This window comes from Telopea speciosissima, chromosome 4 (genome assembly GCF_018873765.1).
Source record: "Telopea speciosissima isolate NSW1024214 ecotype Mountain lineage chromosome 4, Tspe_v1, whole genome shotgun sequence".
Taxonomy (NCBI): domain Eukaryota; kingdom Viridiplantae; phylum Streptophyta; class Magnoliopsida; order Proteales; family Proteaceae; genus Telopea; species Telopea speciosissima.
The window spans coordinates 66656332-66683551 of record NC_057919.1 but is presented as its reverse complement, the minus strand read 5'-3'; the positions used below and the strand labels follow the sequence as shown (position 1 = coordinate 66683551).

The following is a 27220-nucleotide window of genomic DNA, read 5'->3' as shown; positions in this document are numbered from 1 at the left end:
TATAGCAGGCACAGCCGCACAGCAGAGGCCGATACGGATCCAGATCGGCTCGTATAAATTGGGATTGGATGATTTTGCCCTTATTTTTCTTTAAGAAATGGTTTTCTTAACGTTTTTACCCTTGGTTCGTACTGTTACATTAATACAGGGCTGTTCGGAAATCGATATCAGCCTCTACCAATACAGCGAATCCGAAATCGAAACCAACACCTCAGACCATGTTTCCCATGGAGCATACACTATTGCTTTTCATTCCTTGCATTCTACAGGGATAGTAGATGATACACATTTTTTATTTTTTTGGGGTTGGGGGAAGGGGAAAAACGCTCACCAGTCACTTGGTTTCTGCACTTAGACATAAGATTGCGTGAAAGTACTACTTAGCCTCCACTGAATTTTTAACAAAAAACACTCATTCATTTAAACGTTCCTGCACAAGTTCTTATTGCCCCCCGTGTTGGTGCAAGAGAAGGTTGATAATACCCTTCCCTCATTTATGAAACTCATCTCACTTGTTTAATGCCCATTATAAACGGATAAAGAATACTTCATTCATGGTCGGTAAAAGAAAACAACCCTCCTGCTTTTTTCTATATGGCACTACACTTGCCTCATGGCATACGAGATGGGGAATAGTTCGTATCCAACAACATTAACCAGAGATTCGATCTCTCACCATCAATGGGGTGTGATCCACTCTAATGGTTAAATGTCATTGGAGAGGATTTGGACTCGCGATTTTGTGAACACGGAAGTCCCAAGTTCTCCTATTAGCATGTCAAATTCCGGACGTTACATGGCATTATATAATTCTTAAAATCCATTTAACTTTAAATTTTTTATTTTAAAAATTATTTTCTAAAGATAAAAGATTTTTTGCATGGCATACTAATACGAACCTACATGAAGCCGAAGCATGAAACCATTAACCATGCAATCCTTTCAAAAGTAGGAGATAAGTATTGAATCTCCTATAATTTCTCTAAGGAATAGAGGTCAGCTACTTCCCAATTACGTCAAAATATCATGACTTCTAGTCTCCTCCTGTCTTCAACTCTTCATCCCCTATTTTCTCTTTTTTTCTTATTTTCTTCATTTTATCCGTTTATGTTCCTCATAGCTACCATAGAATCTTTTTTTCTTTTTTGTAACCACTATGGAATCTATTAATTGTGCATCAAATTGTATCATTACTTGTGCATCAAATTGTATCATGTGGAAGAGTGATGCGACAATTCTAGCAATTGGATACTTACGGAATGTGCTAAAATTCATTGGTATACTATCCCATGTTTTAACATTTTTCCTTATACTACCTGATCGTGTGTGGTGCACGGCTCCTGCACCCAGACACAAGACCATGTGAAATGACCATCGTGCCTCCTGCACTCAGACACAGGGTGGTGTAAAATGACCTTCGCACCTCCAAGGATTTCCGTTTTTTCATGGAGGCACTGCAGTTATGTCGCGTGACCCTGTGCCTAGACATAGGAGTTAGACATCACACATGACCACATAGCGTTCTTTCTCCTATAAACTTGTAATCTTGGGATCTACTTGTCCATAAAAGGTAGGGTAACTGCAATCAGTATAATCCACTGCATTTGACATTCCCACCCAATTGATCGTTTGACTCACTATATTAATGTTCCCACTTGGCCTTTCATTTGTTGAGACCTTCTATATTTGTGATTAGTAACCTTTTAATTGTAATGTTTCTACAGCCCTTGTCCAGAGCCCAAGAACATGATCGGCAATAGACTTTTTGAGTGAACTGGCAGTAAAACAAAATTGATAGCCTTGGCTGTGAGTCCTGGGCTTATTATTCATGAACCTTCAGAAACTTGCAGAAGGTCCAGAACCCAAGATTTAAGTCACTTATCTTGGACTTGGTACATACATGGGATTTCCTTTGATTAACCTACTCCTGTAGATACAACTTAATGCATGTCAAAACCATGAGCAAAGCATGAGCACAACAGGCATAAGCAGACATTTTGTTATCCTCACACTTCATGTAACTAAAAGGGATGAATTGAATGTGTCCTACATATGGTTGTGCTCATCTCTAGTAGTAACAGGTAATAACATGATAATGGAAATTATAGAAGGGCCATGGTGGATTGCAAATCTACAACTTTACAAGTGCACATAAACGCAGATCGGTGACAGGAGCATGGTAGCTACTTTATTGACATCCAGCTGCTTTTAGGAAGTTGTCAAATGGGCTAGCAGGAGGCAGCCTCAGCACTGACCAAGGCTCGGTTGGCAATACAGTTAGAATTGGCCCATCATCATTGATGATCTGTGTGAAATAGAAAGTATGATATCAGATCAAAAAATGAAGCAATATCTCAAATAACTGGAAAGATCAGAAGTCAGAACAAAGTTTTGTGTGGTTTATAAATGTGAGTTGCTAACTGCTGTACCACATCCTTTTCAAGACCCATGGTCCAACAGATGCCGACAAGTTAAGCAGAACTCACCTTCTGTATAGAAGAAATGCCATTTGCAGAAAAGGTCAAGGATGGCTGGTCAACTGATCTTGAATCATGCGTTTCACGGGCCAACCAACTGGACAACTTCATCCTGGAACCTGTGCCTAGGGCCTCACATTGACTAGCCATCATGCTGTATGGGAGAGGCGACGTTGAGACAGATGTGCCAGCCACTTGGCCAGCCGCTGCAAGTGCCTGATTCCACAAAAACATGTCAGTAAATACATGGAAAACAGAATGCAAACCAACTCTGGCAGATGGTTGGCATGCAAATGCCATGTCGTTGGGTTAAAGAAATAGATAGCTAAAAGCATGCTGAGATAAGTGCAAGCATACTTGACATTCATTCTTGTCACTTGCACATGCTGATGCATATAATCAGAGTATGGCCTAATCATATACATCTATCAACACCTCACAACCCAAACCAAAGTGCCCATTGGTGGGACAAGCCCCATCAGAGGCCTGAGTGGATACCTGACCTACAGATCAGCCATCATGTGTTCGCTTGAGAAAAGACTACACTTTCAGAGCCAACACAGTGGTTCAACCCACCAGGTTGACCTGTAATGATGGCTCAACCAGCCAAACCGTGCTATCTAGGAAACCAAGATATTAAATATTGTAAGCAAATTTTTGCATTTGCTAGACAAGATTTCTTTACTAATTCATGTCTTGTTGTGCCTATCCATAAGATAGGAATAAAAGTTGATTATCTTCCACTATATTTTTTACCTGTTCCATTGGGGCACCACTTGTAAACCCCCCCCCAGGGGCCCGAATACAGTGGTACACTTGCAGGCCGGGTTTCCAGGTCATCCACTATGACTGGAAAGTCCAAGTGTCATGTACCATTAAATATCATCTAATTAAATGGTCAATTATGCAAGCATCTACAAATCCATGATAGTGAGGTAATTACTGATTCTAGCAGCTGTCCAACACTGATAACATGGGACAAGGATGCCGAAGTAGGCATTTTGGGGATGAAGAGGGAGATGTCAGCAACAGATGGTTCACTTATCACGTCATCCTCAACCGAAGAGTTTGCTTGGAAATCCTGCAAGTTTAAGAACAAAACCAATCAATACTGTACTGCAGTTATGATACATCGTCCATATGTCTCTGTTTAAGTGGTAGTAATGTGTGCATGGTCGGGCATAAACTCATTTTGGCAATAAGTTGTGTTGGGTTGACAGCTCAAAATAATAACATCCAAGGACCCAACCCATTTACCAATCAGGTTGGAAAATACTAGATCAAATTTGGTACTGTTTGGGTCAGTCTGTGGGGGAGCTCCCAAAAATCAGAAAGTCATGCTTGGGCACTTTTGCAGTATAACAGCTATGGGCCTAACCATAACCTGGAATTAATGGGGTTCAGTTTGCATGTCTGGTCCAGTTTCACTAACCCTAGGTGTGGGTGGGTGAAGGCTTGAACTGCAAATCCATTGATATCAATGATGTAACCACAAGACATAATTGCAAGAGAGAGAGAAGGGAGAGGAAGGAGGGACAGAGAAGGCATACTAAAAAGATCTTTTTTGGGGGTTTTTTTTTTAACGAATCAGCATACTTAAATATTTTGCCTACATTTCTCAATGCCTTGGAGAACATTAACTTCAATGATATGGCCATATATAGCTGGCAATTGGAGGAAATTTAAATCTGAAGCAAGATAGTACTAACAGAAAAATATTTCATTCAGGTTAAGTAGTTGCATCAGAAGTTACAAATAAAAGTTAACAATACTAAATAATAAAGAAGCATACCCCATCAAAAGAAAGTGATTCCTTCGAAAGAGAAATTGTCCGAAGGTGGTCCAAGTCAAGTACAGATTGTGGACCAAACATGATGGCATCATCAGGTGTGAATGCTACTGACAGCTGCCTCACTAGATCTTCAGCATCCAGCTTAACAAAAACCAATAAAAACTCAACCTCAGTTTCAAACACACAGAAACAAGTCAAAAAGTTTTGCAGAGTCCGGTCCGGCAAAGAAATGGCATACCTCAGTGGCCCTAGAAAGGCTTCCAACTAAAATGTCCAGTATAATCTTGTCAGACTCATGAACAGTCTCCCTTAATTTAGAGAGCAATGAGCCAGCAGCTTGATGGTCAGCAGCCGATCCATACTCCCTCACATCTGCCTGATGCTTTACATAAAGTTGAAGGTCATCACCAATGCCCAAGAAGGGATCAACCTGGTTTTGTAGGAAAATTATAATTGAGTATGATTGAATGTGAATACATGAGTCCAAGGTCTGCAAAAGTTATACCTCAAAATGTGCACACTAATATAACAGAAAATATGGAAACGGATAGCTGGATTGACTCTAAGAAAACTATACTGAGGATAAAAACATAAATAAATGCTTAGTAGAAATCTGACATGATAATTGTCACACCATGCAGTTGATAGATGTTCCATTAGGCCAGGGGTTAGGAGAATACTTAGCATAACTCAAGCTAGTTACAGACCTTAGCAAAGTCCTGAAACATTTAAATACGGCTAATAAACATGAATGAGGATTGCCTTGGGTACAATTAAAGAGGAAGACCTAACCATATTCATGGCATAGCTCACATCATGGAGGGGTGACGAGAGAAACTGTTGAGAATAGGAATAATGGCTTGTGTCTTTATGATCACAACCTCACTTTATTTATAATGAAATGGAGAACATTCTAGAATAGGCACAAGGACTGAAATACCCCTCGGACAAAATTACCCTTGAACCCATATATTACAACACTCCCCCACAAGTTCGTGCATAAATATCAAACATGCCCAACTTGCTAACTATAGAACCAAAACTCTTACTAGTAATTCCCTTAGTGAGAATATCAGCTAACTGATTGCTAGATTGAATAAAAGGGACACAAATGACTCCTTGTTCCAGCTTTTGCCTTGATGAAGTGACGATCAATCTCAACGTACTTGGTGCGATCATGTTGAACTGGATTATGTGCAATGCTTATTGCTGATTTGCTGTCACAATAAAGACGCATAGGTAGCTCAACATGAATATATTATAAATCTTGAAGAAGTCCCTGGAGCCAAAGAAGTTCACATATTCCATGGGCCATAGCCTGAAACTCTACTTTTACACTAGATCGAGCAACTACAGCTTGCTTCTTGTTCGCCAAGGAACCAAGTTGCCTCCAACAAAGGTGCAATAGCCTAAAGTAGATCTCCTGTCATCTAGATATCCTCCCAAGTCTGCATCAGTGAAAACCTCAACTCGCAAGTGATTCTAAGGAGAGATGAGTAAACCTCTTCCAGGGGAAGATTTCAAATACCTCAAGATCCTATATGCTGCCTCTAGATGAGTTGATTGAGGATCATGCGTATATTTGGCTAACCACACTCACAACAAAGGCTATATTTGGCCATGTGTGGGATAGATAGATCAGTCACCCGACCAGCCTTTGGTAGCTACCCTTATCCACTGTCTCTCCATCCTTATTCTTTAAATGAGTGATAGGTTCTAATGGTGTATCGGCACGCTTACATCCTAGATTCCTGTGTCAGATAAAAGATCCAATGTATACTTCCACTGTGAGAGGATGATACCTTGAGCCGAATGAGCAACGTCGATCCAAAAAAAAATCGTAGCTTTCCAAGGTCCTTAAGTTCAAACTCTATCCCCAAGTAGGCTTTTAGTTTTACCTATTTCATCAGCATCACTCCCAGTGATTACTTTGTCATCCACATAGACAATCAAAACTGAAATATGTTGGCCCATCTTCTTGATAAACAAAGTGTGATCGGCATAATTGTCAAGGCGACGCCTAGGCGTCCAGGCGTCTTGGTCACCTTGGTCGCCTAATTGGTGTCGCTTTGATTTTGGCCCCTCTACAACGCCTAGGGTCGCCTAGACGCCGTGACAACTATGGTGATCAGCATTACTTTGTTTATAGCCAATTCACACCATGGCTCTATGGAAACAACCAAACCAAGCTCTAGAGGACTGTTTTAGACCATATAAAGCTCTCTTAGGCGACACACTTTGCCCTGTGTCTCAGGGGCAGCAAAGCCAAGAGGGATTTCCATTCTTCGAGCTCCCCATACAGAAAATCATTCTTCACATCAAGTTGTTCAAGATCCCATCATTGGTTAACAGCACAGGAAATAATTACCCTGACAGCGTTCATCTTTGCTACTGGGGCAAATGTTTCCTGATAGTCAATCCCATGAGTCTAGGTAAAACCTCTAGCAACCAGCCTTGCCTTGTATCTCTCCACCGATCCATCAGCCTTCTATTTAACAACGAAAACCTACTTGCAGCCTACAGGTTTCTTTCCTGGAGGAAGATTCCTGTCATTTTTTCCCAAGACACTCATTTCTTCATTCATTGCTTCTTTCCACCTCGAATTAGCTAGGGCTTCCTGCCAGGTGTTAAGAATGGAAATAGAGGACAAAGAGGAAACAAAAGCATCGAAAGAAGGAGAAAGAGAGTTATATGAAACAAAATTAGAAATGGGATGTTGAATATAAGTTCTACGTGGCTTACGAATAGCAATTGGTAAGTAAAGACTAGGATCAAAAGTAGACTCACCAGAAGGAATAGAGTCACTAGAAGAACTGGGGACAGGTAGTGCCGATTGTGTAGGAGCAGTGGTGGTGGTATTATCAACTTGTTTTCTTCTATGCCACGTTCCTCGAGTGAATGTCTTCAGGGTGTTGGGCTCCCTAGGCTCCCCCTAAACTAAAGGTTGCTCCTGTTCCCGCCCTGTTATACCAGCCTCAAGCTCTATGGACAAATTTTCCCCTGTAGACACATGCACATCCAATGGCGCAATTAGGGGCACCTCTTCACTTGCAAACTCCCCCTGAAGAGGCCCATGGGTTGGAAAATAGGCCTCGAATTCCCAAAATGTTACATCCATGGTGACAAGTAACTTCTGGGAAGGAGGGTGATAGCACTTATACTACTTCTGGGTAGTAGAATATCCCAAAAAAATGCAGCAAAGCCCCTTGGGATCAAATTTCCCACTGACATGATGATTTTTAGCAAATACAACACAACCAAATACCTTGGGAGGCACCACAAAGAAAGAAGATCCCAATAAGACGTCAAAAGGACAATGAGCTGTCAACACCCGTGAGGCAGCCGATTTATAAGATAGACTGCCAAAAGCACTGCATCACCCCATAACAGAGGAGGGACAAACATTGCAAACATAAGAGATCTAGCCACTTCCAAGAGGTAACGATTCTTCCGTTCAGCCACACCATTCTGGGTTGGAGTGTCTACACAAGAGATCTGGTGTATGATTCCATGAGTAGACCGGAAGAGATCCGTCGATGTATTCCTTCCCATTGTCAATCCAAAAATTTTCACCTTGGCATCAAACTGAGTCTGAATCACATTATGGAACAGCTGAAAGCAGGAGAGAACATCACTCTTTTGGTGCATAAGGTAGACCCAAGTGGTACGGCTAAAACAATCAATAAAGGTGACAAACCACCAGTAACCATATGTAGATACACAACGGACAAGGCCCCAAACATCAGAATGAATTAAACTAAATGAAATTAAACTTCTATTATCTTTAGTTAAGAAGTGTCATATAACGAAGCTATGCGTTGCAGAGATGAGAATGTTAAGATGGATGTGTGGCAAAACTAGGAAGGATAAAGTGAGGAACGAACGTATTAGAGCTGATGTAGGAGTTGCCCCAATCAGTGACAAGCTCCGAGAATGTCCTCTAAGATGGTTTGGCCACGTGCAACGGAGGCCTGGGGACGCCCCAGTAAGGACTAAGGAGTGATCTGATTCCGATTGAAGGAGCTAAAAGAGCTAACGGCAGACCTAAAATGACCATAGGTGAGGTTGTGAAGAATGACATGCATAGTCTGGGTCTTGTGCCAAGTATGACCTCAGATAGAACTTATTGGAGGACAAGGATCCACGTTGTTGACACCATGTAGCTGAGATTTTCCTGACTGCCTAGGCTATCCTATTTCCTCTTACATTCATCTTTCATTTTTCATCTCTAACTTTTCTTATCTCGTTTCTTATTTTTTATTTTATTTATTTATTCTTCATTTCTCTTGCTATCCTTTCCCTTTGTGAGGACCTCGGTTTTCCCTACTTTGTTTGGAAAGGATCCATGTAGCCGACCCCATTTGGTTGGGATAAGGCTGATTTGTTGTTGTTGTTGGGTAAACAGCTTTAGTTTGCTTTGCAAAAAATGCAAGCATCAGTGCATCACAAGAAAATTTGTTTGAGTTACAATTTTTTACTAAACTGGGAAATAAAATAGATAAAACTCCTAGAAGAGGGTGGCCTAAACAACAATGACACCTATGTAGTTCGGCCAAAGTAGACGCCAACGAGTCAGGAAGAGAAGCCAGGGAGACCAAAGATGATAGAGAACTATCAAGCATGTAGAGACCATCAACCACTTTACCATTGCCAATCGTACGACCTGTCTCCAAGTCCTAGAAAAGACAATGGGTAGGAAAGACAATTACTTTGCAATTTAAATCCCGTGTAAGACTACAAATAAAGAGTAAGTTAGCAGAAAATTTGGGAACATGAAATACAGAAGAAAGAGATAATAAAGGAGTGCACTTAATGGTGCCCTTCCCAGAAACAGTGGAGAGGGAACCATCAGCAACATGGACTTTACTATTACCTGACAAAGGAAAGTATTGAAAAAATTGAGTAGGAGAACCTGTCATGTGGTCAATGGCACCTAAGTCAATTATCCAAGAAGTGGACATGACTGAGGCACAATGGCCACCAAAAGGAATACCTGACTGGGAAGAGGAAGATGGAGCAGAAGTCCCTAGCAAGGATGTAGCAGAGGCTGCAAAAAGTGCTGGTGAAGAAGATGAGTCCAGCCTAATCATCAAACGATGTAGGGTCTATAATTTCTCTTGGGAAAGAGAGGGATCAGCAATAGTATCGTCAGACCCGGTGTGATGAGCCCTGACTAAAGAGGGGTATCCTTGTCCACACCAACGAGTATCAGTGGGACGACCATACAATTTCCAACATTTATCTCTAGTGTCTTTCTTTACCACAATAGACACACTTCACTGGAACATTGGCAGAGGTAGAACGATCACCAATACCACGAGAAAGGCCCTCACAGGAAGCACTTGCCAGACTAGAGTCAAGAGCTAAATGTTCTTGTGTAACTGGATGAACCATGGCACTACGACGACTATCTTCTGACTGTACTATGGCATAAGCCTACTCAAGGGATGGAAAGGGATCACGATTCAGGACATTAGCCAGAATCTGGTCAAACTTTATTGAGTTCGGCAAGGAAATCGAACACACGGAGACCATCTTCCCACTTTTTAAATGAAGTGATATCTGTATCACAGGTAGCAATGAAAGATCAATAGAAATCCAATTCTTGCCACATATTGCGCAAGGTGGAATAACATTGTGACACAGATAATTCATGTTGCTTGGTCTCATGAATTTATTTCCGGATTTCACAACATTCGATAGCATTAACCAACCGGAGAATAGGTGTCTTTAGCTGTCTCCCAAATCTTGGCAGCTGTATCAAGAAGGAGATAGGCCCTGGCTATTGTAGGATCCATGGAGTTTATGAGATATGACATGACAAGGAAATTGGACGTTACCCATTTATCTTGAGGACCAGCAATAGTAGGCTTAATGGAATTTCCTGTAATGTAGCCGGAAAGACCACGGGAATCAATAGCAATATAACAAGACCATGACCACATCTAATTTAATGGCGCTAACAAGGAACGAAGAAAAATCACATTGACTGAATCCTTCCTGTCCAGTAGATGTGGTAATGGTAAGATCAGAGTCCATGGTTGTTGGTCAAGAGAGAACTCAACAAAACATCAACACCTCTCAATGGATCCCACAGAGAACATCAACAAATCTCAATGGAAGAGGGATTTAGAACATGGCAGGGATAAAGACCCTTGGTGGGAAATAGCTCACCACCAAGGGTGAAAAAGAGGAGTCGGAGGCGTGCAGTGAGGTTGAGGTCGATAGAAAGAGGCGGCGATGGCGGTGGTGGCGCTGGAGACAAGAGAGAGAGAGAGTGACGGCGGAAGAGTTGATGGTGGCTGGCAAAGCAAAAAACGAGAAAGGGATGATGGAGAGAACGGTGTTCTAGGGTTTCGTGATGGTGGGCATTAGGGTTAGGATCGCGATGTGGACCTAGCTCTGATACCATGTTGAGAATAGGAATAATGGCTTGTATCTTTATGATCACAGCCTCACTTTATTTATAATGATATGGAGAACATTCTAGAATAGGTGCAATGATCACAGCCTCACTTTATTTATAATAATATGGAGAACATTCTAGAATAGGTACAAGGACTGAAATACCCCTAGGACAAAATTACCGTTGAACCCATATTACAAGAAAAACCAATAACCAGACACTAGAAATAGAAGAGAAGGGACAATAGTGAGAGAACAGAGAGAACCAGCTCGGCGATAGAACCAGTGTACGTTCTATCGCTGAGACTGCAAGATATATTTATAATATGTGAAAATCTGAGTTACAACTCAATAAGGAAAGAATAAATAAAGGAAAACATAGACTGATTAAGAAACTACCAAAAACAATCCTATCTATACTACTCTCACGATAGGGATACTCCCCCTATTGTGAGTGGAGCATAACTCAACACTCCCCCTCATGCTGGAGCATACACATCTCCCCATGCCCAACATGGAACAACACTTCCGAAAAGCAAGACCAAAAAGAGACTTGGTAATTAGATTGGCCAACTAGTCAATAGATGAAACGAATAGAGTAACAATCAGCTTCTTCACAACAACATCCCTCACAAAGTGGCAATCAACCTCAATATGTTTGGTTCTTTCATGAAACATAGAAACTGAGCACATGCACTATCATTCTTGGTAGTAGAATGAGACACGTGAGGAACAAAAATATGAGGTACCTTCAAAGAAAGTAACATCGGCGCTAACAAACAGCCGATGAGTAACCGGATCATAACATTTATACCCTTTCTGAGTTCTAGAATACCCAAGAAAGATACACTTGACCGCTCTGGGAGACAACTAATCTACCTGAGGGTGTAAAATATGGGCAAAATGCGTACAACTAAAAAACCCGAGGCGGCAAAGAAAACAAGGGTTGTTTTGGAAACACAAGAGATAAAGGATATTTATTCTTGAAAAACCAATAATCAGCACACCAGAAATAGAAGAGAAGGAACAATAGTTAGAAAATAGAGAGAGAGAGAAGATTGCAGAGAACCAGTTCGACGATTGAATCAGTGTGTTCTAACCCTGAGACTGCAAGATATATGTTAGAAGCCCTGTAGAACTGAATGCTTCAGTGTCTTAATTGATCACCCAGCCCCTTTATTTATAATAATCCAGAATTACAACTTATTCCTACTTAAAGTAGGAATACAACTTATTCCTAATCAAAGTAGGAATGACTCAAAATAGGAATGCCCCCCTTGCCTATTCCTATTAGGAATTCCCATTACAACTAGGAATCCCAAATAGAGATCGGTCAAGGGAAAAATTACAGAAAAGGAAATAAAAATAAAAGATAAAAATAATAAAACTAAAGGACTAAATTACCCCTATCGGGTAATTTAGCCTATCTCAACACTCCCCCTCAAGTTGGAGCAAAGATATCGATCATGCCCAACTTGACTAGATTGGGATGAAACAATTTCCCAGACAATCCCTTGGTGAAGATATCAGCAAGTTGATCAGCAGATGTCACAAAGGGAATACAAATCAGCCCATCTTCTCACTTCTCCTTGATGAAATGCCTATCCACCTCAACATGCTTGGTACGATCATGCTGTACTGGGTTGTGTGCTATGCTGATTGCAGCCTTGTTGTCGCAGTACAGCATCATAGGAAGACGAATAGGAACACCAAGATCTTGTAGCAAACCTTTAAGCCAAAGTAACTCACAAATACCTTGTGCCATAGCCCGGAACTCAGCTTGGGCACTAGAACGAGCAACTACATTTTGCTTCTTGCTACCCCATGTGACAAGATTTCCACCTACAAAGGAGCAATACCCAGAAATAGACTTGCGATCCGCAGAACCAGCCCAATCAGCATCAGTGTATGCTTCTATCCGTAGGTGATCATGTGCAGACAGAAGAATTCCTTTTCTAGGAGCTGACTTCAAATAGTGCAAGATACGAAGAACAGCCTCCATATGAGAAAAGTAGGGATCATGCATAAACTGACTCACAGTACTCACAGCGACAGCAATGTCAGGACGAGTGTGTGAGAGATAAATCAGCTTCCCTACAAGTCTTTGGTACCGGCCTTTATCAACAGGCTCACCCTCTTTTTCCTTGAGCCGAACAGTAGGATCCATAGGAGTATTTGAAGGATGGCAGCCTAACAACTCGGTTTCAGCCAATAAGTCTAGGACATACTTCCTTTGGGAGAGAAAAATGCCTTTAGAAGATTTGGTCACTTCAATCCCAAGAAAGTATCGTAGTTTCCCTAGATCTTTAATCTCAAATTCTTGTCCAAGGAAGGTCTTCAACCGTCTGATCTCATTACCATCATTGCTAGTAACCACTATGTCATCAACGTAGACTATAAGAATAGTGAGTTTTTCACCAACCCTCTTTATAAAGAGTGTGTGATCAGCATTACTTTGCTTATAACCCACAGAAATCATGGTCCTGTGGAACCGGCCAAACCATGCTCGTGGTGACTGCTTCAGCCCATACAGTGCACGCTTCAGCCTACACACTTTTCCTTGGTTTTTGTCACAAGAGAACCCTAGTGGAATGTCCATATACACCTCCTGATTCAGTGCTCCATTTAGGAAGGCATTTTTTACATCTAGCTGCTGCAAATCCCATCCAAGGTTGACTACACAAGATAATAACACACGAACAGTATTTAACTTTGCAACAGGTGCAAAGGTTCCCTGGTAATCAATGTCGTATGTCTGAGTGAACCCCTTGGCCACAAGTTGTGCCTTATACCTATCCACAGTGCCATACACCTTCTGTTTCACCACAAACACCCATTTACATCCAACGGTTTTCTTCCCAGGTGGAAGAACCACAAGCTCCCATGTGTTATTTTTCTTCAAGGCCTCCATTTCTTCCACCATAGCTGTCTTCCACTTTTCATCTGATAGAACTTCCTGCCAATTGTTAGGAATACGAACAGAAGAAAGAGAGGAAACAAAAGCACGAAAGGATGGGGAAAGGGAGTCATAAGAAACAACAAGAGATATGGAATGCTGAGTGCAAGTTCTGACACCTTTGCGAAGAGCAATAGGTAATTTAGTAGAAGGAACATTACCAGGTGGAGAGGCAGGTTCTGGATCGGGGTTCGGCAATTGGATGAGTACTGGAGCAACAGTTGATTGAACCTGCTTATGTTTCCTTCCATAGGTTTTCACAGTACTGTCATCAATCCTCCTTGGAAATTCACTAATAGTCCTCTCGACAGGAGTCTGGACTGGGGTAGTTTGCTCCCCCTGAATAGAGGTCTCCCCTTATATAGGGATCTCTCCCCCTGACTCAGGGGAAGTACTAGGAGCAGGCCGAACTGGTTCAGACTCATTGTAAACAGACTGGAGTGGAGGTGGAGAGCATATGGTCAGCACATCTTCACTAATACTCTCCCCCTGAAGAGGTGGGGACACATAATAGGAAACATTTTCATGAAACACGACATCCATGCTGACCAAAGTCCGGCGGGATGGAGGGTAATAGCATTTGTACCCTTTCTGTGTAGCAGAGTAACCTAAGAAAATGCAGTGGAGACTACGTGGTTTAAGTTTACCAGGGGACTTTGTATCCCTGGCATAACAAACGCAGCCAAAGACCCTAGGGGGAACGATAAAGGAAGAAGAGCCAAGTAATAGCTCAACAGGGGGTCTAGAATTAAGAACCCGGCTGGGCAGCCTATTAATCAAATAGGCTGCAGTAAGGATAGCATCCCCCCAATAAAGGGAAGGGACATTGCGAGCAAACAGAAGAGCTCTAGCCACCTCCAAGAGGTGGCGGTTTTTCCTCTCAGTCACCCCATTTTCGGCTGGAGTATCAACACAGCTGGTCTGATTGAGGATTCCATAGGCAGCAAAGTATTTTTGGAACTGACCTTCCATATACTCTGTCCCATTGTCACTCCTCAAAATTTGAAGAATGGCATTAAATTGGGTCTTAACTAGCTGGTGAAAATGCTGAAAACATGAAAACACTTCATTTTTTGTGTGCATAAGGTAGTCCCAAGTAAACCTAGAATAGCAGTCAATAAAGGTTACATACCTCCGATGACCAGAAAGAGAAACTTTTCTACTAGGGCCCCACACATCAGTATGAACAACATGAAATAAGGAAGAAGATCTTTTATTAGAAATGGGATAATTTGAACGTTTCTGTTTAGCCAAGACACAAGGCTCACAAAAGAAATCTTCCTTATTATAATCTTTAACTAATGCTGAAAATAAAGTGGATAAAGTACCTAAAGGGGGATGACCTAGTCTAGAGTGCCATTTGTGTAATTCAAAAGAGAAAGATGCCGGGTGACAGAACCTAGAAGGTAAAGCTTGGGTAGATGCAGGATCTCCATCAAGCAGGTACAATCCGCCATGCATTTTACCCGATCCAATCGTCTTCCCCAAGTCCAGTTCCTGAAAAACACAATGAGTGGGAAAAAAGGTTACTTTACAATTCAGAGATTTGGTGATACTACTAATGGAAAGAAGATTAGTGGTAAACTTGGGAATATGCAACACAGATGACAGTGTAAGAGAAGGAGAACAACCAATGGATCCTTTCCCGAGATGGAGGAGAGGGACCCATCAAAATTTTGACTTTATCTTTACCGAAGCGGGAGAATATGTATTAAAGAGGCGGAAGAACTGTCATGTGATCGGCACCGCAGTCTATGATCCAAGGAGGGAGACTACGATGCACAATGACCAGCAAAAGAAATACCTGTACGGGCAAAGAAAGAACCTGAATTGGCAGCAGATGTAGTAGAGGCAGCGGATGTGTTCAACAGACGCCGGAGAGCCTGGAGTTCTTCCTAGGAGAAACCAATGTCAGCAGTGGGAGTTGGAGCTACACTTTCAGTGTAATTGGCTTTGTTTTTAGGCTTAGCACGACCACGTTTGGCCTCAAAATCAGCAGGCTTCTCATGTAATTTCCAACACTGAGCCTTAATGTGATATGGTTTGTGACAATGATCACACTTCACAGGCTCTTTGGCAGTAGCAGTAGCAGCAACACTGTCAGAAGAAGTATCTGGGGTGGAGCCAGTAGTCTGTAAGGCTGATCTCCCAACTTTGGGAGTGATCATCATGGCAGCCCTTCGTGTCTCTTCACTATGAACATAAGAAAAGGTCTCCTCTAAAGTGGGGAAAGGAACCCGACCAAGAACTTGCACCCGAATAGAATCATAAACATCATTAAGGCCAGCCAGGAAATCATAGACCCGAAACTGATCAACATAAGAGTGATAGGCAGTAATGTCAGTAGTAGCAGTAGGTTGAAACCGAGCATAGTGATCCAATTGCTGCCATAAACACTTGAGGGCAGCACAGTATTTAGTGACAGACATCTCCTTCTGAGTAGTATTTTGGAGTGTCTTCCTGATTTCATAAACCTGAGCACCACTACCTGAATGACCATAAGTTCCCTTGACAGCAGTCCATATCTAAGTAGCAGTGTCAAGGAGCAGATACTGACTGGAGAGGTCATAGAATTCAAAACAAATGACATCACCATAGCATCGTTGACAGCCCATTTAGTATGGGCAGCACCTTCTTCAGTAGGCTGTTTGGTGGTGCCAGTGAGATGGCCAGTGAGTCCCCTACCAGCCACAGTCAAGGATAGTGAGCTGGCCCAAATCAAATAATTCATACAATCAAGCTTAATGGCAACAGTATAGGGAAGAAAGTCATTCCTAATCTGACCATCTCCTCCAGAAGTAGCAGTAGTCATCTCTAAGTCACCCATAATTCAGCTAGGCAGAAATCGAGCCACTAATTTGAAAAACACAGATCTTAAAAAAAAACTGAATCGAGTGACTTGAAGTTGCAGCACTTTCAGCCGTCAGAATAGGCTGAAAAATAGATTGAATGATCCTCTAGTAGTGGGGAAGAAGTCCTCCAAAAAGGAGCTGATTCTGACCAGCAAATAAGAAGCCCTAATTTTAGCAAAAAATTAGGGCAAAAAAGGCTGTTTGGAGAGAAATCGCAGAGCTGAATTTGTCTTGGCTTGATTCAATACTGCAGTCTTCAAACAGGAAGAGGTGTGTGCCAGGGATAGCAGGAACAAATCTCCAGAAAAAACAGAAATCGATCTTCAGCTTTGTGGGAAGAACTCGATCTCCAATGGTGGAGGGAACCTGTCGGCAGTAGGCAACACCAGTAATCTGCAATCTTTAATGCGGTGAATGCGAGGGCAGCATCTAAATCTGCATTAGATCACCTCATAGGTGCTGCCCTGAATGAAAGAGAGGAGCCGAGAGTGGTGGAGAAGGAAGAAACCAGAAACCGTGGGAGGGGGGAGAAAAAAAACCAGAAAAAACTTGAGAACTGCTTCTTAGATCAGATTCTGCTCTGATACCATGTTAGAAGCCCTGTAGAACTGAATGCTTGAGTGTCTTAATTGATCACCCAGCCCCTTTATTTATAACAATCCAGAATTACAACTTATTCCTACTTAAAGTAGGAATACAACTTATTCCTAATCAAAGTAGGAATGACTCAAAATAGGAATGCCCCCCTTGCCTACTCCTATTAGGAATTCCCATTACAACTAGGAATCCCAAATAGAGATCGGTCAAGGGGAAAAATTACAGAAAAGGAAATAAAAATAAAAGATAAAAATAATAAAACCAAAGGACTAAATTACCCCTATCGGGTAATTTAGCCTATCTCAACAATATATTTATAATATAAAACTCAATAAGGAAAGAATAAAATAAAGGAAAACATACATTGATTAGGAAACTACCTAAACCAATCCTATCTATGCTACTCTCACGATAGGCACACTCCCCTATCGTGAGTGGACCACATACTCATAGGACCATAACTCACCAGGTTCCATGAAAGCTGGTATGTTACTTGAGAGATCCCCACTCAATAACTGTCTCATGGAACATCTTTAAGGAAGTCTGACGCCTAGGCAAAATCTCATGTGGATGATTTAACCAAACAAAGTTACCCATAGACAGCACTGTATAGTTGTCCTCACCCCTTGATTTAGTGGGTATGCTTGCATGGTTTTACTGTGGCCAACATGCCCCCCATCACATCTTTTACATTTTGCTATACTAGTACTTTTTTGGCTTCAATTAACAAAATCCTTCTATTTCCAATGAGAAAATTTTACTTTAGGTGTATAAGGAATGTGTTACATCATGCTCCCCGCTAATTTATATTTATAGTAAAGCCAACCAAGACAAGAAAACTTACATGATTAGAAACCACAGACATAAGCAAATCATTAGGATCCGGAACATTATACATCTTTGCTGCAAACATCAACATTGCCGTTGCTAACACAAAAAGTGACCTCTGGCACGAAGGCAGCAACGTTCCTGTCAATTAGATCACAGAAAGAAGTCAAAGAACATGTAAATCCAACTCTTTCAAGTTCAAGAGGTCTTTCTTTCGTGTTTTACGGATTTTTCAATTACAATACCATTAAAAGGATCCAAAGATATATTTCTGAGAGAAATTGGAAGCTGAAAGAATCCAACAATGTTTTGATTGGTATTCTGCAACATCACAAGTTTAAGTAAGAAAACCTGGAATAGAGGAAAGTGCTCAGTTATAGATACTTAGAAAACATTAGAATGCAATGCAATGGGTTTCATTACAATAATGAGTACTGAAAAAATGAATTAATCTTGTTAAATACTTCAAGACAAATTTCAGCACACATGTCGCACTTCTACATTCTAGTGAGCTCTCACCTTAAAGCGTGAAGCAATAAGAGTTAAGCTGAAAGAATGAGCTATAGCTTCAAAATTTGAAGGCAAGTTATCAGGAAGATTGGCTTGCATCCATAAAGCAGAAAGCAACTGGGATGTTTGGTCCTCACTTAGTTTAGTAATTTTTGGCTCCTGCATATTAGAGAAGTAGAAAGAGATAAAGGTTATTGCTTGATATGCAGGAAAATAAGTGTGCTACATCCCAATTATCACTATGCACTCCTTGAAATTATAATTAGAAAATGAATGAATTCCAGCACTTACTGCCTCTGTTAAGCAGGCTGGTCCAGTTGTCCTGTCAATTATAGAACAACTTATTTTGTAAAAGTTAGGCGAGTTTTTGCGGGCCCAGCCCTGTTTCTCATCACCAGATTCTCTATCCTTAGAATCATCTTCAGTATTATTCCCATGTTTTTCTACTATTGCATCGCCCTTCTCCCTGCGAAGCTTTTCAAGTAGAGCAGTAGTGGAGGCAAACGCCGATGCAGTTTTGGACTTCAACTTCCTTGGTTCATACAGACTCCCAGATAGTGAAGATGCTAAGTCATGTCGGGGATTGTTAGATGATGGAACAAGGATCATAGCAAATATCTGGTGTGCTCCAATACGAGCTTCAACATCTGGATGCATCATTGTTTTCAAAAGTTGGAGGAAAAGTAGTTCTGGGAAGATCTACAGAAACAAAACGAAAACATAGGAAGGGTACATAAGTACAGTAACCTCAATACTAATTTACTGAACCATGCAATGTTTTCACAGACTACGGGGCTGGACTGTTGATGCCAAACCAAGACGGGTCTATACTAGTCCAAGGGAAATAGTACTTGAAAAACAGTTGACTACTCAACTGATTATCAAGCCCAAAAGATCAGATTACACAAACTGTCAGGAACAGTCAGAGGGCTAGTCGTGAGACTTCTACTGTCATAATCATTCCCATTAAGCTATTTATTATAATTGCTAAAGGAAAAACTTGACACAGAACCACGCAGTTTGCAAGCCAGCATCAAAATTACCGTGTCAAATGGTGCTGCAGTTTTGATAGAACCTTCCATTATAGGACCTCCTTACATGTTATAACTAATAATCATGGTGGAAAGAAAACCAATAATGGAGTATTTTTTTATAAGTAATGGCTACAAAATATTTCATACCATAAATTTCTTCAATGGAATATCCATTTTCTCAACTATTTTGGATCACCCATTCAAGAGAAAGTAGGTTAGGCCAATGCAATGAACTAAAGCATGCCAAATTAACATACTAAAAAAGATACTTGATATGCCCTTCTCAACAATACAAGACAATCGAGAAAGGGATAAGGGATGATGCAAGCATGCCCCCCCCCCCCCCAACACATGCAGAAATTCTCTCTTATAACATATATTTCAGAAGAAAATCCCCAAAATTTGATGAGTTATAGAATATAATATTTTATTGGTTGCAAAAGATGCAACCAACTTGGTTCCTCAAAATATCATTAGATTTAAGAGATAATTTGCTTATAAAATCTTGTTCATAAGGATTCTTGTATGTAGCAAAATTTTATCCCTTCTTAATTGAACAGGACTGCAAACTACCAGAACAAAATGGTCCAGCACCCAGTTCAGTTTAAAAAAATATTGTTAGCAAAGAGAAATTCATTTTGGGGCAGCAGAAATGAAGCACACCGAATTAAGATGAAAATAAAAAAGGTGATCAAATTCATACCTGCTGTGAATGCCAGGTCACAGATGCTAAAGAAATTACATGAGCCAGAATCAACAATGACCCAACAGTTGCCTTCGCAACAGAACCCATAGATGGAAGCTTCTCCAGTGTCATTGCCATCAAATCAAACAGTGGTCGAGCATCACCAATCTAGAAGAAGCCAACTCAAAAATAGATTATTTGGCACAACAAAAACCCCAGAGAGAAAAATTAGGAGTACCCACAAAAACAACAACATGCAATGAATATGCATAGCACTTACTCCTTTAGCAATTTCCAATAAGCAGTCTTCAATGAAGGTCTGGAGTGAAATGTTCAAGTTTGACTCTTGCTGTCCTACCAATTCAACTGTTGCCTGAAGAGACTTCCTCAAATGCCTGCATAGATCACTGATAATCCCAATTTCAGAGACTACGGCTCGTGTTCTGAGTTGTCGAGCCAAAGCGGTAGCAATCTGAACAATATCAGATTTAATTTGCGGATCATGTGCAACATTTTTGTGATCCAGATGTCGAATGACAGCACCTAGAATCAACTGCTCATTTCCTGTATGTAAGCAATGGAGAGACAACCAAAATTGGAGTAAAAATAAACAAATATTATAAGATTCAGCTAAGGAAGAAATATTTGGAGGGGGAATAAGTCGGGTACAGAGATGTATAAACATGAAATGTGAGAATGTCAAATGAGAATAAAGATGTGATTAAACCTGAAAATCAATGCTTAGAAATTAGAATACAAGACTCACAAGGAACCAGACCAAATAGAACCTGGAAGCCCAATGCTCAACCCTACTGTATGATCACCGGGCAACAGTAAAGATAAAAATAAATAAATAAAATAAGGTAAAAAATACATAAGAAATGAACAGTAGGTAGATAATTATATATTTGGGTCACATTATTTGTAAGTAATTATAACAAATGAATAAAAGAGATACTACAGAAGTTTGGATAAGGTTGTTAAAACTGTCTCACATGAGCTTCTGAAACAGTAACTCAAATAAATGGAAAGCCTCGGTGTGGCCAAAAGAAAAAGTTGTGGCAGTGATGAGGTCCAAAAAATATCTACATAGTGGTTAATGACTTCAAGAAAAATTTTCCATAGCAATTAAAGAGCAGATTCAAAGTTACTTTATGTCTGCATAGCTCGTCTCTATTCTAATAAAAATTTTTTATTCAAAAAAAAAAAAAAAGGAATCATGAGAGAGAGAGAGAGAAATAAAACATGAAATTGAAGGTTAATATTGTCAATAAGCAGCTTCCTGCAGATCGTGAAGAATTTCATATCAGAAGCCTAATTACAAATCATCTGGCAAAAAAACATCAATATCGCACATCAAGTATAATGAAAAAGAAGTTTTAGCAAGAGAGAGAATAGATAAGGCACCAAATTACCTGCAGTGTCCACAAAGTAGCACATATCAGACAGAACAACCATAGCTAACCCCTGCCGAGGAACCCAGTGCTTCCCATTATCAAAATAAGCGAACATTGGATCTAAAACCTGATGCATTGTCGTACTCTCCTTGGCCAATTCTACTATTTTCTGGACACAAATTTGAGCCCATATTTTTGGACTTTCAATCTCGTCTCTGTTGTGCAAGTAAACCAATGTATTAACCACAGTCCACTACATTATTTTTTTATCTTTGGAGGAATCGAAAGAAAAAAGTTCCAACAGAAAAATGCATAATGAATCAAGAATATTATACTGAAAGACCTCATTTTTGGAGTTAAACATGAGGGGGTTGCTCATTATTACCGAGTCAATAGAGTGCAATCCTTTTTTTCCCGTCTTGGCCTAAGGTAGCTCAGGCTGAGATCACTACCAACACCCACACCACCCCTTGCTTCACATCTAACTACTTCATCAACCCAATTGTGATCTGGCTCCCCTCTTTCACCATCATCTACAAGATTTATATCTGGTTCGTAGTTATCCAGTGTGGCATGCACAATCTGCTCAAAGTATAAATTCTTAAATCAAAAGAAATCCATGATTGAGGAACCCAATGAAACTTAATATAGCCAAAATTTTGAGATGTACATAGAGAAGCTTAAATTGGAAGTATATTCACAAGTAGAGAGACTTAATTATCAGACTCGCATATATACATGAATGCACATGCTTTAATCATAACTTGCTACGGGACTCGCATAGCTTTACAAACTGTTGATCCTATGTAACTACCATTACATGTGTTAGCGTCAGGCACAAATAATGTCAGATGGATACATATCAAACTCAATGATCAACTAAAACTAAATGCAGTTTGCAGACACACCCATACTATGTCAAACGTGCATCAATATGAGTAAACATGTCAAAAATCTAACAAGAGTGTGAAGTCTTGGAATGCCAGCCCTAGACACAAGATATGAGCTACACCTGAAGTTATTTCAGAAGAAACTACTCTCGTGGAAAGTACTACCGCAGCCCCAAATCATTCCTCTATTAAAACATTTCCACATTGTTGCTTCTAACTTTGACCTGTTTTCCTTGTGCTGCTACTAGTTCCAAAGCTCAATTTTTTCATATTGTGCCAGGAAACAAGTCATAAAACACTGGGTCCAATTGTCAACACATAATAAAGCATTAGAAAACCACTCACCTTATCAAAACCATCAAGAACATGTGAAAAATCTGCCATAAACCACACCTGAAATGTGAAAAATCAATTTGACTAAATGGGGAAATAGATGGAGGTAAATTTCAAAAATGATTGTGCTCATGTTGCACTAACAAGAAAACATTACAAGAAAAAAAAAATCCACCAACTACCATGGCTGAAAGGCATTGCAAACTTGATGCCCTCAAACAGCACTTGCTATATTCCTCCCCAGGCTCACGTGCAAGCATGCATACTCTAGGAACCAATTTCTCAATATTGTGAGCATAACTTCCATCTGCCTGTTCATGCACAAAGGTAAGAACAGAACCAGCATAAAACATATGGAGAAGTAACCGTAAAAGTAAAAATGAGAGTAAAATCATAAAAGAAGCCTGTTCATTGTTCATTTATTAGAGAAAAAGTAAGCATGACAGGTGGAATCAACACTCAAAAAATGAGACATAAAATACTAAAATAAAGTACATTGTTGGAGGAAAAAAAGAGGAAAGAAATGCCAAATACACATCAAATGAGAGATGTAAAACAAAATTCAGAAACTTTGTTAAGGACAAAAAGCAAATCCATAACTTGATGGCATCTGGTCCAAGTAAGCAAGCACTTCACAAACTGTTGGCACAAATCCACAGTCCAAGCATCATCCCAAATCTAATCAGATGCTCAAATGAATGCTCTACTTTCACATCAAGTGATTGAAGAGGATCCCTTTATAACAATTGTAAACCAATCCAACACCCCCCCCCCCCCAAAAAAAAATATTATATATAGGGATCAAGAGCCTCCTTTTCCATTCAGGTTACGTTGTCCATGACAAGGAAAAACCTATCACTAGTTCCAATATTTTGGAGGATAAGCTCAATAACCTTTCAACCTTTACACTTTTGCCTTAAAGTTCTGATTAAGTTTCCAGCTACAAAAACTCAAAGAATGGAAGAAAAACCAAAATAAATATGTGCATCTATAAGTGCAGAATGCCTATCAAGCTGTTAAATGTTCAAAGTTAATATCTTTTTCTTCCAATTGCTTGATCTTTGCACTTCCCTTCAATACGAGGAAATACTATGTTTTCCACCACAACCAATAAGAACAAGAAAAAAGCCAACACAGTCTACCAACAATGGGGAAAAAATGTAATTTAAGAACAGTTTCTCCACTGAATGGATGTTTCACCAAAGAGAAAAATCTCCTGATTTCTTAACAACAGATTGTTAAGAGCAAACACAGCACTTACATTGAAGTCTTGAAGAGATTAACCAGCTTGTATAATGCAAAGAAAAAGTAGCAAGATATATAAGTAACTTATTAGAAAGCCAATTGCATCCCAAAATCACCTGACTATGAATGAATCTGGTCAAGGTTTTGCATCCTAGAATACGAACACTGTCTTGCTTTGTGGAGTCCAAGAGTTCAATTACGACATTCAGTAGACTGAGAGCGAAGTATGCCCTATAGAACAAAATGTATACATGAGAAATATATTTGAGATAATGCCAAAGAACGCAAACAGAATGCAAACAGAACCACCTATGGCCTAGCAGCATAAGAATGAAAACAGACCTACCTTCCGACTACTAAAATAGATACAGTATCAAGAATTTATGGACAAATTTTTCCCTAAATAATGCAATAAGAACAAAAAGGAAAGAGAAAAAAATCTTGAAAACTACTTCATAAGTTCAAATGAGGAGAATATTTAAATGAAACCAAATCCGGGTCAAGCAAATGAGACTGAATTCACTTCTTGAGTTGCCTTGAGCCAGAAACGGAACTAACAGTAGTTGGAAGTTCTAAGAAAATAGGAAATGAATCTAGTTTCATAAGAACATTAAGTCCTAAATAAACTTTTTTTCTTTTTTAATAAAAAAAAACTGCATTCCACAACTAAAATTAAAGTAAAAAATCAAGAAAAATAAGAGGGGAAAAGAAAACCATTACACTTACATCTGCTCCTTGCATATGCAAAGCAGTTTATGGTATGCCTCTGTGATAATACTGATATATTTGATATGCTCAGACCTCAATTCTTTTGAGCACCTTTGTTCAAGATACTTGGCAATCTACAGCAAAGAAAAGGAGACCAAAATAACCTCCAAGTAGAAGCCATTGATACGCAAATAACGAAAGGAAGTTAAATTATGTTGAAAGAAGGGAGTACCTTTGGAATTCGGAGGGGGTTCTTGGCAGCATATTCACACAATTTAACAATTTTCCGTTCATTTGGAGCACCTTTCTACAAAATTACACAGCAAGACATTATTATCCTGGATGTTAAAAAGATAAAGTAGGACTACTCTGTTTTTATAACACCATGTAACAAGAAGACAGATGCGACTATCTCAAACAAGGATACAAGACATCCAACATGACAACCCTACAAACTTGACAGGAAAACACATCTGTATATGTACATTATACTTCTCTCTCTCTCTCACACACACACACAGCTTTTGTTACACAGGCAAGAACAAAAAAGACATGCACCTTCACAGATTTTACATGCAAGATAATCTAGAAAAATAAAATAAGAAAAAGAAGAGAAATAATAGGGAGAGAAAGAGAGAAAAAGGAAAAAAAATAAAAATTAAGGGTGGAGAGAAGAAATAAGAGAGAAAATACAGGGGTTTTACAGGCGAAGCCGGGCGTCTGGCTTGTTGGGAGGTAGCCGGTCTCTCTCAAGATAACTCGAGAGACAATTTAGGGATTTTCATTCTTTTTTATTCCATTATGTACTATGATATTTAAAAGAAAGTAATACAGTTATATAACTACTACACAGCATCCACCATTCCCACCCACTATAACCATTCCCACATACATACAACTACTAGACACGTAGACTCCTAACTTCCTAACTTCCTAACTTCACAAAACTACTTAGACCTTACACTACACCTGCACTTACACTACTCCTGCATCCACACATTCCATGGGGCAAGTCAGGCACGAAAGAACAGATGCAGTAAGTTAACCATTCAAATGAGAGCTCAAACCTATTTTGAATTTTCCTAACATATTTGCGCTACTTCACTAAGTGATTGTGGAACTGCAAATTTTTCTACACCCATGTTTGAAATATTTATCACAATATCTAAAAGTTAAAGCCATACCTATATCTTACAGGGGGGTAACCGGGTAACATTGACTGATTTCACATTTGTCCCTAGTAAACGAAAAGTTAATCTAAACAATGTTGAGAATTTCTATAATCGACTAGCTACAACAATGAACCCCAAAGTGTTATATCATAGCATAAAACCAGGCTTTAAACCACCCACCCCCCCCCCCCTCCTCACACAAAAAAAAAAGTACCCAAAATTACAGAAGGAACTTTTCCCAGCCAATTCCTTGTCAAGCAGAAAGCATTTCATTCTGACACTGATTTCAAATTCTTGGTTAGTGCAGTAGTAGGAAAATCACTCCTATAACAGTGCTTGTAATTCTAAAATAATTTTTACCCAAAAAAAAAATAATGATATATTGGAAACAGATACATAGTTCACTACCTGAACGGCTGAACCCATGAAAGAGAAGTAAATTTTAGCAATCCATTTAGCTCGTTCGAATCAAGGGATTCAACTATTCTCTAATTAGTCTTACAACTTCTGTATTGTATAACAGAATACCTTCCCAACATCCCACATAACAGGATCAAACGCAGCACATTTATTACTAAACCACTAAAACGAAATCATGGTATATTGATTCGTAAACAAGCAAACAGCGGATGAGAAGATCAAGCGCAATGAAGTTGGTAAAAACTTACAAGGGATTTGGGGAAGATCTCAGCAAGCAGCTTCTTGTACCGTTTGACGGGTTGCCTAGATCTCGACCTCAAAGCAGGGCAGCAAACACACATGTTCCCGCAAACAGGGAGAAGTCTTCGGGAGATAAACCCCATTCTCTGCAGAAATATTTCAAAAAAAAATTAAAGAGGGAAGAACTATTTGAACCTAAAGCATTCAAAGTTAACAAAAGTAACCAAAGCCAAAATGCCGAACTGAAAAACGAAAATGCATAAAAAACAAGAACCAACTCAAGAATCCCAAGCAGAAAAGTTCAACACTTCAATGTACACAAATTCTGACTTTTCCTAAACTAAAAGAACACAGTACAAAGAGCGAAAACACCAAATTTAAAATGTAGAAGAACATACTCTGCTAATCACAAGTAAAACCCCTGGGATCAAAATCTGCAACCAACTTACAGTGGTTTTTTGAATCCGAATCTAAGAACGAAAAAGAAGACAGAAGCAAGCGCGTGGTTCAAGGAACGGAAAGAAAGAAACTAAAAAAAAATGGAGAAGTCGATCACGTGAGACGCAATCAGTTCTTTTACTGAAAAAGAAATGTGCTTTCTGTCAGAACTCGGAAGACGAAGACACAACCTTTTTAGGTAAAGCACCATGCCCAACTGAAAAGGCTCTCATGGCCCATG

At 39.8% G+C, this 27220-nt stretch overlaps 1 protein-coding gene across 2 annotated transcripts; it reads right to left on the bottom strand.

The window, feature by feature from the left end:
- Window positions 1-1970: 1970 nt before the first annotated feature.
- Window positions 1971-27220, bottom strand: LOC122657377 (protein SEMI-ROLLED LEAF 2-like). Of its 2 annotated transcripts, XM_043852066.1 has the most exons (20): window positions 26820-27220; window positions 26550-26736; window positions 24942-25016; window positions 24728-24843; window positions 24118-24232; window positions 22939-23067; window positions 22769-22816; window positions 21919-22115; window positions 21552-21748; window positions 20417-20700; window positions 20155-20304; window positions 18709-19116; window positions 18427-18576; window positions 18153-18228; window positions 17924-18048; window positions 4508-4699; window positions 4270-4410; window positions 3421-3558; window positions 2487-2693; window positions 1971-2305 (listed from the first exon to the last, which is right to left on the bottom strand). In XM_043852066.1, exons 2-20 carry the CDS (start codon window positions 26682-26684, stop codon window positions 2189-2191), a joined length of 3000 nt encoding a protein of 999 aa, XP_043708001.1. In that variant the 5' UTR covers window positions 26685-26736; window positions 26820-27220; the 3' UTR covers window positions 1971-2188. The 2 variants fall into 2 exon arrangements, with proteins under 2 accessions (XP_043708001.1, XP_043708000.1); XM_043852065.1 differs by lacking the exon at window positions 26820-27220 and having other exon boundaries at window positions 26550-26762.

Bases quoted from the DNA above. Each gene is read 5' to 3' on its own strand.
- LOC122657377 (XM_043852066.1), bottom strand. From the start codon at position 26,684: ATGGGGTTTATCTCCCGAAGACTTCTCCCTGTTTGCGGGAACATGTGT. The intron at 4,700-17,923 runs GTAAGTTTTCTT...CTACAAAACCAG, and splicing joins TGTCTGTGGTTTCTAATCAT to GTTGATCCCTTCTTGGGCAT. The intron at 4,411-4,507 runs GTATGCCATTTC...GTTTTTGTTAAG, and splicing joins GCCTTTCTAGGGCCACTGAG to CTGGATGCTGAAGATCTAGT.